The sequence below is a fragment of the Schistocerca americana genome, chromosome 5 (assembly GCF_021461395.2).
Source record: "Schistocerca americana isolate TAMUIC-IGC-003095 chromosome 5, iqSchAmer2.1, whole genome shotgun sequence".
Taxonomy (NCBI): Eukaryota; Metazoa; Arthropoda; class Insecta; order Orthoptera; family Acrididae; genus Schistocerca; species Schistocerca americana.
The window spans coordinates 60,241,905-60,254,182 of NC_060123.1; the positions used below are offsets into that span (position 1 = coordinate 60,241,905).

Below are 12,278 nucleotides of genomic sequence, written 5' to 3' on the forward strand. Positions count from 1 at the left end.
TAATAAATACAGGGTGATTCAAAAAGAATGCCACAACTTTAGGAATTTAAAACTCTGCAAAGACAAAAGGCAGAGCTAAGCACTATCTGTCGGCGAATTAAGGGAGCTATAAAGTTTCATTTAGTTGTACATTTGTTCGCTTGAGGCGCTGTTGACTAGGCGTCAGCGTCAGTTGATGCTAAGATGGCGACCGCTCAACAGAAAACTTTTTGTGTTATTGAGTACGGCAGAAGTGAATCGACGACAGTTGTTCAGCGTGCATTTCGAACGAAGTATGGTGTTAAACCTCCTGATAGGTGGTGTATTAAACGTTGGTATAAACAGTTTACAGAGAATGGGTGTTTGTGCAAAGGGAAAAGTTCTGGACGGCCGAGAACGAGTGATGAAAATGTAGCACGCATCCAGCAAGCATTTGTTCGCAGCCCAGGAAAATCGACTCGCAGAGCTAGCAGAGAGCTGCAAATTCCACAATCAACTGTATGGAGAGTCCTACGAAAAAGGTTAGTTATGAAACCTGAACGTCAACTACCCGAGGCGATGGATCGGCCGCCAGGCAGCCCGTGACAGAGCACTTCATCACTGGCCTCCAAGAAGCCCTGATCTTACCCCCTGCGATTTTTTCTTATGGGGGTATGTTAAGGATATGGTGTTTTGGCCACCTCTCCCAGCCACCATTGATGATTTGAAACGAGAAATAACAGCAGCTATCCAAACTGTTACGCCTGATATGCTACAGAGAGTGTGGAACGAGTTGGAGTATCGGGTTGATATTGCTCGTGTGTCTGGAGGGGGCCATATTGAACATCTCTGAACTTGTTTTTGAGTGAAAAAAAACCTTTTTAAATACTCTTTGTAATGATGTATAACAGAAGGTTATATTATGTTTCTTTCATTAAATACACATTTTTAAAGTTGTGGTATTCTTTTTGAATCACCCTGTATAATGCAGTAATATGAGGTGGTGGCGTAGCGTAGTGGTTAAGAAACCGTCCTCACCAGCTGAAGGTTGTCTGTTTGAGTCTCGTGAGGTCATAAACAAATAATTTTTTATTTAAATATTTATCAAAATGACTATTATTTTTATACGATTAATTGGATTAAATTTATTTATTTTTATTTTTAATCCTTTGTTGAGTAATTTTCATCAACGTATTGACATTTTTATTTGCTGTTATTTGTTCTTCCTATCACTCTTTTTCCGTTTGGAATCTGCCTGTATCGCCTATAGCCTGTAAGCGAGCGCCAAACAGGAATAGGCGCCGGTTCGTCTTGAGTCAGCTTACGTAACTGCTGTGAGACAGTTTCAGGTAAAGTATAAAATGCATAACCCCTTAGATCATCATATATGGTCGGTTTTTGATCACTTTTTTGGTGTGTGGGGACAGGTTAGCTCACCAGATACTGTTACTCAAAGTGAGTGGAATCTAGAATGAGCTTTTCACTCTGCAGCGGAGTGTGTGCTGATGTGAAACTTCCTGGCAGATTAAAACTGTGTGCTGGACCGAGACACGAACTCGGGACCTTTGCCTTTCGCGGGCAAGTGCTCTACCAACTGAGCTACCCAAGCACGATTCACGCCCCGTCCTCACAGCTTTACTTCCGCCAGTACCTCGTCTCCTACCTTCCAAACTTTACAGAAGCTCTCCCGCGAACCTTGCAAGACTAACACTCCTGAAAGAAAGGATATTGCGGAGACATGGCTTAGCCACAGCCTGGTTGATGTTTCCAGAATGAGATTTTCACTTTGCAGCGGAGTGTGCGCTGATACGAAACTTCCTGGCAGATTAAAACTGGAAGGTAGGAGACGAGGTACTGGTGGAAGTAAACCTGTGAGGACGGGACGTGAGTCGTGCTTGGGTAGCTCAGTTGGTAGAGCACTTTCCCGCAAAAGGCAAAGGTCCCGAGTTCGAATCTCAGTCTGGCACACAGTTTTAATCTGAGTAGAATCTGTTAGTATTTTACCTTCCTAATTAGGAATTTCTTCTTTTTGTCTTTCAACCTTTCTAGGTACCATGGCAGCGTTCTGTGTTATTTTATGCTATTTTATGCTTGACGTCCACTACTTAGCGAAATATTTCTGTGAACGCTGAGTCATCCCATTTTCTTTTCTTGACTGGAACATGACTCGATTTGGTATGTTCGCCCGTGTATCCTTTCATTTTAGCTGCGTCTTCTTGCCTTGCATGAGTTTTTGTCCATTTTAAAAAGAAATGACGTGTTTTAATGATTTATCCAATTATCCGGATATTTGATCTGAAGTTTCCCGGCCGCGCGGGATTAGCCGAGCGGTCTGAGGCGCTGCAGTTATAGACTGTGCGGCTGGTCCCGGCGGAGGTTCGATTCCTCCCTCGGGTATGGGTGTGTGTGTTTGTCCTTAGGGTAGTTTAGGTTAAGTAGTGTGTAAGCTTAGGGACTGATGACCTTAGCAGTTAAGTCTCACAAGATTTCACACACATTAAAGTTTCCCGGCGTATTTCCAATTTGAACAATTCGAGGAGAAGGCAGTAGAACAAGCCAAACAAAAACCAACTTGCTTCTTCCGCTACGTGGATGACACGTCCCTTGTTTGGCCACATGGACGGGACAGCTTAAATGAATTTCTCGAACACCTCAACTCGCTGCACCCCAACGTACAGTTCACGATGGAGGTGGAGCAGGATGGTGCCCTACAGTGAAGCGGTAACCTGACGGCAAGCTGGAACACAGTATATACAGAAACCCTACACACACAGATCTGTACCTAAATGCCTTCAGTTGCCACCACAACTCCCAGCGTGGAGGCGTTTTGCGCACACTTGATCACAGGGCACGATCGATCTGCGATCAGGAGAGCCTTCCAGCAGAACTACAGCACCTCGAGACAAGATTTCGGAAAAATGGGTACAACCAGAAGCAAATAAGACACGCACTCAGACAGACTGCGCCAAGAGAACAAGAAGAAGAAACAGAAGAACACAAGTCGTTGGCGTGCATTCCGTTTGTCGGAAACACCTCAAGAAAAATCGGTAGAATCCTGGGGAAACACAATTTGAAATGTGTATTCCGACCCCATGCAAAAACCTTGACTCTACTGGGTTAAGTGAAAGATGACCTAGGCCTTCGAAAACCAGGCGTTTATCAAATTCCCTGTCAGTGCGGAAAATCATACATTGGGGAGACAGTACGCACTGTGGAAGAGAGGTGCCGCGAACACAAGCGCCATACCGGATTACGCCAGGTCACTAAATCAGCCGTCCGCAGCTCGTGGTCGTGCGGTAGCGTTCTTGCTTCCCACGCCCGGGTTCCCGGATTCGATTCCCGGCGGGGTCAGGGATTTTCTCTGCCTCGTGATGACTGGGTGTTGTGTGATGTCCTTAGGTTAGTTAGGTTTAAGTAGTTCTAAGTTCTAGGGGACTGATTACCAGAGATGTTAAGTCCCATAGTGCTCAGAGCCATTTGAACCACTAAATCAGCCGTGGCTGACCATTGTATAAAGACTGGTCATACTATGGACTATGAAAAAACAAAAATACTCTGTCAATCCTCCTACTTCTGGGACTGCGTTACTAAAGAGGCCATCGAAATCCGACTTCAGGACGATCTAATTAATAAAGACAGCGGCCTTCAGCGTAGTCAGGCTTGGAACCCTGCACTCAGCCTGGAGAGAAAGATGCGGTCCCAGAGATCGAGGACCGATCCAGACGGTGGCAACAGGGAGACTGCAGACCCCAGTTCAGACCCAGGCGCCGCTTCCTCCACCACCTCCAGTAGCCGCCGCGCCGGCCGCACCGAAGCAACACCGACTCAAAGGAAGGCAACGGCGCTTGTTGGTGACGTCACGTCAGCTAGGCACGGCGAAAGCCAGGTCTGTTGCAGGCAGAAACGCCTGGGCGTGCTTATCACTATAAATTTCTTATTTTTGGACAAAATGTTTGGTATTGTTTTGTATTGTGCAGTTTTATTTAGATGAAAGATTTTCTTACTATCGTACAGCTACAAATGAAGATCATAGTTCTGTATTACTGAATCCTGTCGTAACAAACGTAGATCAATATGAGAAGATGCTTTGCCCCATTGCAAGCTTCGGAAATCTTACATTCAAGTAACTATATTTACTTGATACGTGTTGTTATCTAAACTTACCCCAACCCCCTTAGAATTAACTCGTTTCTTTTATTTATTTATTTATTTTCGTTTGACATCGTCACTGGAAATGTGAACTAATTTACATGTGTAAACGTCCAACTGTTGCCAGTCATTAGATTACAGTCATTTTCAACGAAAGGAATTCTAAACGGGAAACAAAATAGCTTCATACATCGAAAGTACTGCTGAGCTTAAACTTTTTTAAACATGCAGATTAGAAAAGATAAATATTCCTCTCTTGAAACTGAAAGGAGAAACTCAATAAGACAAAAAAATTTTATTTGATAAAACAAGTATCTCTCTTTTGCCTCTTCTTCTGTCCGCCACCCCCTCCCCCAACGTGTACAATCGCAAGATATTTCATTAACATTCAGTGCTCCTCACCCCAAAGTCAACCAAGATACCTAAAGAAGAGCACCAATATGTTCATAATTTCTTGTAAAAGCAACTCAGTAGAAACGTAACTTCCTCAGATTTACAAATAAGATAAAGAAGCACGAATTCTTTTGCTGCTGGACCATGAAGTTGTTTTTGTATGTCAATCCTTAAAACTGGTGGAAATTTAAGTTCAGGAGTTCACTGTTTGTTGAGAAGTGTAATGAATTGCACAATTAACTGATGACAGAAATCTCTAAGAACAATTTGTATTGGTCAACTACCGCCAATAGTTTCACATTTTCCTGTGTCAGAGAGGGAGACACCACCATTATGAAATGGTTGAAATGGCTCTGAGCACTATGGGACTTAACTTCTGAGGTCATCAGTCCCCTAGAACTTAGAACTACTTAAACCTAACTAACCTAAGGAGTCACACACATCCATGCCCGAGGCAGGATTCGAACCTACGACCGTAACGGTCGCGCGGTTCCAGACTGAAGCGCCTAGAACCGCTCGGCCACACCGGCCGGCACCATTATGAGTATGCCTGCAACAGACCTGGCGTTCGCCTTGCCTAGCTGACGTGGCGTCACGAACAAGCGCCGAGGCCTTGCTTTGAGTCGGTGTTGACCGAAGACACCAGGAGAGGAACGGTGGAGGGAGAAACGGCTAGTATACAGGGTGTCCCAGCTATCTTGTCCACCCAAAATATCTCTGGAACAATAACAGCTATTGGAAAACGACTTTCACCGGTATCAATGTAGGGCTGGGGCCCATGAATGTACATATTTGGAAACATTCTAAAACGAAAGCATATGTGTTTTTTAACACAAACTTATGTTTTTTTAAATGGACCTCCTATATTTTTTCTTCAGCAATCCATAGCATGACAAAGCACATACACAATAGCGTAGATTGCATCGCAATATTGCCATTACATCCCGAGATATTGAGACGCGAAGTTGACGCTTGAAACACCCGACATGCGCTGCTAGCGCACGTCCTGAGGCTCAGGCGTGAACCCCATGCTGCCCGTAATCGCGATGGTCCGAAACGAATAATACGGTCTGCTGCCATCCTCTTGATAAGTATGGAGGTGTGATTACACATGTCAATCACATCGCGATGACGGGCAGCACGGGGTACACGCCTGAGCCTCAGGACGTGCGCTAGCAGCGCATGTCGGGTGTTTCAAGCGTCAACTTCGCGTCTCAATATCTCGGGATGTAATGGGAATATTGCGATGCGATCTACGCCATTGTGTATGTGCTTTGTCATGCTATGGATTGCTGAAGAAAAATATAGGAGGTCCATTTAAAAAAACATAGGTTTGTGTTAAAAAACACATATGCTTTCGTTTTAGAATGTTTCCAAATATGTACATTCATGGGCCCCAGCCCTACATTGATACCGGTGAAAGTCGTTTTCCAATAGCTGTTATTGTTCCAGAGACATTTTGGGTGGACAAGATAGCTGGGACACCCTGTATATAGGGCGCCGTGAGAAACAGCACAGCATTCGTCAGGAACCACCTGAAGATGGCAGCGTGTACGTCTGCCGAAATATTGTGGAGAAATTACGAGCGGAGAACTGTTCAAATCCGGATATTCGATTATCCGAATCGGGTCCAGTCACTCCGGACGATTAGAGTTCCACTGTGTCTTCAGTTGTGCCAACCAATTCACAGCTGGACATCTGTGCCCTAGTCTTGTACATTCTACACAAATACGCAGGATATGCACCGTGCCCTGTCAAAAATACACTCCTGGAAATTGAAATAAGAACACCGTGAATTCATTGTCCCAGGAAGGGGAAACTTTATTGACACATTCCTGGGGTCAGATACATCACATGATCACACTGACAGAACCACAGGCACATAGACAGAGGCAACAGAGCATGCACAATGTCGGCACTAGTACAGTGTATATCCACCTTTCGCAGCAATGCAGGCTGCTATTCTCCCATGGAGACGATCGTAGAGATGCTGGATGTAGTCCTGTGGAACGGCTTGCCATGCCATTTCCACCTGGCGCCTCAGTTGGACCAGCGTTCGTGCTGGACGTGCAGACCGCGTGAGACGACGCTTCATCCAGTCCCAAACATGCTCAATGGGGGACAGATCCGGAGATCTTGCTGGCCAGGGTAGTTGACTTACACCTTCTAGAGCACGTTGGGTGGCACGGGATACATGCGGACGTGCATTGTCCTGTTGGAACAGCAAGTTCCCTTGCCGGTCTAGGAATGGTAGAACGATGGGTTCGATGCCGGTTTGGATGTACCGTGCACTATTCAGTGTCCCCTCGACGATCACCAGTGGTGTACGGCCAGTGTAGGAGATCGCTCCCCACACCATGATGCCGGGTGTTGGCCCTGTGTGCCTCGGTCGTATGTAGTCCTGATTGTGGCGCTCATCTGCACGGCGCCAAACACGCATACGACCATCATTGGCACCAAGGCAGAAGCGACTCTCATCGCTGAAGACGACACGTCTCTATTCGTCCCTCCATTCACGCCTGTCGCGACACCAATGGAGGCGGGCTGCACGATGTTGGGGCGTGAGCGGAAGGCGGCCTAACGGTGTGCGGGCCCGTAGCCCAGCTTCATGGAGACGGTTGGTGAATGGTCCTCGCCGATACCCCAGGAGCAACAGTGTCCCTAATTTGGTGGGAAGTGGCGGTGCGGTCCCCTACGGCACTGCGTAGGATCCTGCGGTCTTGGCGTGCATCCGTGCGTCGCTGCGGTCCGGTCCCAGGTCGACGGGCACGTGCACCTTCCGCCGACCACTGGCGACAACATCGATGTACTGTGGAGACCTCACGCCCCACGTGTTGAGCAATTCGGCGGTACGTCCACCCGGCCTCCCGCATGCCCACTATACGCCCTCGCTCAAAGTCCGTCAACTGCACATACGGTTCACGTCCACGCTGTCGCGGCATGCTACCAGTGTTAAAGACTGCGATGGAGCTCCGTATGCCACGGCAAACTGGCTGACACTGACGGCGGCGGTGCACAAATGCTGCGCAGCTAGCGCCATTCGACGGCCAACACCGCGGTTCCTGGTGTGTCCGCTGTGCCGTGCGTGTGATCATTGCTTGTACAGCCCTCTCGCAGTGTCCGGAGCAAGTATGGTGGGTCTGACACACCGGTGTCAATGTGTTCTTTTTTCCATTTCCAGGAGTGTATATTATTCTTCTGGGGAGTTTTAGAAAGAGAGAGACAGAGGGACAGGGAGCGAGAGAGACAGAGGGAGAGACTCACCTGTGCGGTAGACGGGCCCGGGGCAGACGACGCCGGAGTGGCAGGCCTGCTTCTGGACGGGGCGCGTCGCCGTGTCGCAGAGCGCCGGGGGCGCCGGCGACGCCGCGTCGCCGCACGTTATGGCGCGCGTCTGCACGCCCGCACCGCACGTCGCCGAACACTGCAACAGCCGCGGCGCGCGTCTCTGCCTCACTGCTCTGCACTCAACACACGCACACACACACACACATCATTGGCCATATGCCAAATAGACGGGCAGGACCGATCTGGCTGCAACTCGATGGAGCTACAGCACCCACTGATGTCTATGAGCGGAATTACCTCAGCTTGGTGGATTAGTAGACGTGCACCAGTTCCATGGCCAGCACGATCGCCAGATCTCACACCTCTCGAATGTTTTCTGTGGTCTAGTATGAAGGATAAGGTGTATGGCACATCTGTAACGTCAGCGGAGGACCTCATAGCTAGAGTCCACAGCGCGACTGAAATACTTGTAAGGTGGCAACGGCCTTGCACCTTACATAGTCCATTTAAAGTGACACTTTAGGTTTTGTTGGAGTAATACTCTAAATTACGATGTAGGAAATCTATGTGGAAAAGCATCGGCACGCGAGAATTCCGCGATTTTGTGATTATAAGATTTTGCGGAGAGGCAGTACGCGAGACAGAGCTCGGCTACTTCCCCGCCTAGCCGCCGAAGGCCACAGCCTGACGGTATGAATGGTGAACTGGGGGATTTCTGTAATCCGTTTAGAGCGGTCACAGCGGTCGCCAATCTCTGAAGGACGTGCGGCTGCAGGTGTTCAAGTGTTTACCAAACCAGAGCAGTGGATAGCTGGACGGGCTTTCCTGTGCGTGCTCTCGCCTATGTCCCACTAATTTTACGCCTTCGAGTAACTCAAGTGGGGCAGCCCAGGAGTTCCGAATAACAAAACTTTCAACGCAAGAATCTGTGTTCACTACGACGGGGAATCTTGCCAGGAAAATCTCGAGTGGTCTCTTGGGAGGAAACTTCCAGTAAACGTGTTATTGCCCACAGCTGTCGTTCTTCCTAGCCGGCGAGGGCGGAGTTTACTTGTGAAATTTTGTAGAAATATAAAGAATGGTGGAAAAGAGTTCTATTCCCAGGCCATACATTGGTCGGCGCTGGCAAACTGGGTATTTTGAGAGCTTCTACTGATGTGATTCGCTCGGTAAAAGTTGAGGTGAGAAAACAAAGGTGAAGAGCGATCTCGCTGGACTCTCGGTTAAGGGTCTTCCGTTCTGGGCTCTCGTACTGAGAGGACGTTAGCCAAGTCGTCTCCCCTCTTGGTCTTCCGTTCTGAGTGGACGTTAGCCGCGCCAAGTCTTTGCTGCCGGAAGATCGTTGCAAATAGAGAAGTTTATGGACAGCGGTCTGTTGTCCGAGTAGTGTGGGAGTGTACTTTCCGAGACGCCACACGCCAACCGCACAGCCGCGCCGTCGCCGTCGCAGACAGCCGCTGCAACAGGAACATTACAGTGAGATGGCTCCCGCATCGGCCTGTGTTAGGAGTAACGCTAAATAGTTGGATCACGTGCAATTGCTATTTCCACAGAGGTTTCACGGTGCTTTGGGGTGTAGTGGTTCTTCGTATTTTACGTTTTGTGTCGATGTCAGTCGGTCAGCCAAGTTATAAGAGATCGCGTTTTGGACCAATTTTAACACAGTTCACTGCCAATGCCAGTCAGGAGGATAATTCGTAAATTGTTCATTATATTTTACTCACAAGGGAACCTCCCCATCACACCCCCCTCAGATTTAGTTATAAGTTGGCACAGTGGATAGGCCTTGAAAAACTGAACACAGATCAATCGAGAAAACAGGAAGAAGTTATGTGGAACTATGAAAAAAAATAAGCATTGATCTGAAGGTTATAATAAAATTATTGTGATTCAATAGAGCCTTTACTTTCAGTAGTTGATCCTGAATTCACCCTTTTGCGTTATTTTATTTTTGTGTATGTGTTTGATATCATTGAACACTAAGTGTTCATGATCATTCATGTTTGGAATTAAAAAAAGGTGTGATTAATCGTCATCGCTACCACCGCCACATTTAAATGTAGCGTTATCCATTTTTGCGTACAGTTCCACTCCCAATTTCTCTTTAAGTAGTTTGTCAGTGGCGAACAAACGCAAAAATCGGACAAGCAACGGGTGGGGTGTTACATACTTCGAAGACGACCGAGCGTATTGGCTAGAGTGCGCGAGGCTCAGCGCCGCCGCTGTAGGCTCTGCATTGGCGTAGGAGGTACGCAGTTCGAAGTCCGTCTGTTATGTAGACTGCGTGATGTGGTACTCACGTTGGGTTTGTTGACGCCATGTGGAACATACACCTGTCTGGGACTTGGACGACCACCAACGCCCATGCGTTTACGGATATGGGTTCCTTCTTGAAAGCTGATCAGTGTGCCATCCCGCACAACATACTAAGCATTGCCGGTGTTTCTTTGGGACTCCCTGTATTTCGTCTTTCACCTCTGAAAATGACATGTTAATGCGAAAAATGTCAGGACGAGCTTGGTTCGGATTCCACGTTCAGCTGTACATCTACACAAATTTATGTGTAAATCAGTATGGAGGAAGGAAAGGGCGTAGGAAATCCTGTAGCATTGTGCCTACAAACTACACTACTGGCCATTAAAATTGCTACACCACGACGATGACGTGCTACAAACGCGAAATTTAACCGACAGGAAGAAGATGCTCTGATACGCAAATGATTAGCTTCTCAGAGCATTCACACAAGGTTGGCGCCGGTGGCGACACCCACAATGGGCTGACATGAGGAAAGTTTCCAACCGATTTCTCATACACAAATGCTGTTGTGATGCCTCGTGTAAAGAGGAGGAATGTGTACCATCACGTTTCCGACTTTGATAAAGGTCGGATTGTAGCCTATCGCGATTGCGGTTTATCGTATCGCGACATTGCTGCTCGCATTGGTCAGATCCAATGACTGTTAGCAGAATATGGAATCGGTGGGTTCAGGAGGGTAATACGGAACGCCGTGCTGGATCCCAACGGCCTCGTATCACTAGCAGTCGAGATGACAGGCATCTTATCCGCATAGCTGTAACAGATCGTGCAGCCACGTTTCGATCCCAGAGTCAACAGATGGGGACGTTTGCAAGACAACAACCATCTGCACGAACAGTTCGACGAAGTTTGCAGCAGCATGGACTATCAGCTCGGAGACCACGGCTGCGGTTACCCTTGACGCTGCATCACAGACAGGAGCGCCTGCGATGGTGTACCTAACGACGAATCTGGGTGCACGAATGGCACAACGTCATTGTTTCGAATGAATCCAGGTTCTGTTTACAGCATCAGGATGGTCGCATCCGTGTTTGGCGCCATCGCGGTGAACGCACATTGGAAGCGTGTATTCGTCATCGCCGTACTGGCGTATCACCCGGCGTGATGGTATAGGGTGCCATTGGTTACACGTCTCGGTCGCCTCTTGTTCGCACTGACGGCACTTTGAACAGTAGACGTTACGTTTCAAATGTGTTACGAGCCGTGCCTCTACCCTTCATTCGATCCCTGCGAAACCCTACATTTCAGCAGGATAATGCACGACCGCATGCTGCAGGTCCTGTACGGGCATTTATGGATACAGAAAATGTTCGACTGCTGACCTGGCCAGCACATTCTGCAGATCTCCACCCAATGAAAACGACTGGTCAATGATGGCTAAGCAACTAGCTCGTCACAATACGCCAATCACTACTCTTGGTGAACTGTGGTATCGTGTTGAAGCTATATGGGCAGCTGTACCTGTACACGCTACCCAAGCTCTGTTTGGCTCAATGCCCAGGCGTATGAAGGCCGTTATTACGGCCAGAGGTGGTTGTTCTGGATACTGAATTTTCAGGATCTATGCACCCAAATTGCGTGAAAATGTAATAACATGTTAGTTCTAGTATAATATGTTTGTCCAATGAATACCCGTTTATTATCTGCATTTCTTCTTGGTGTAGCAATTTCAATGGCCAGTGGTGTACTATGCTTTAGGAACCAATATTCGGATTTGGAAGTGATTTACCATTAAACAGTCACTGCGGAAATGATTTCCATCGAATAAAGCACTTTGCTTTTCCTTTTATTTTGCAGTAAAATTCAAATCAATAGCAGTATATTAACAAACTCATTACTCACGATATTTCAGTAGCAAACGGATATTGGTGTGGTGTAAGAACCAGTCAGGGAAAGAAATGAGTGTTGTAAGGATTTGGATAGAAGAGGTGTAGTGTGAGCTGTGGTAGTTCTCGTGAATGGCAAACTCGTGTTTGAGGCGACATGTAGTGGCAAAAAGCTGTATGAGCGGCCTTTATAGGTTTGAGGAAGGTCAGGGAGAAATCTTGTCAGTTTAGCCTGCGTGCCTCATGAAACAGTGCACAGGTTTAGGTATCTGCCTTTCGCTATGAGCTGTACAATGGCTTGCGGAGTATATATGTCCGTGGAGTATTCATAAAGTTTTAATCATCCCA

General features: G+C 47.5%; 1 protein-coding gene across 1 annotated transcript in view; it reads right to left on the reverse strand.

Moving 5' to 3' along the window:
* The window catches only part of LOC124615662 (protein madd-4), a 514,315-nt gene that overhangs the window by 325,361 nt on the left and 176,676 nt on the right, over window positions 1–12,278 (reverse strand). The window contains exon 8 of the mRNA XM_047143690.1: window positions 7,765–7,924. Within this exon, the coding sequence (XP_046999646.1) occupies window positions 7,765–7,924 (160 nt within the window). The remainder of the gene's footprint in view (window positions 1–7,764; window positions 7,925–12,278) is intronic.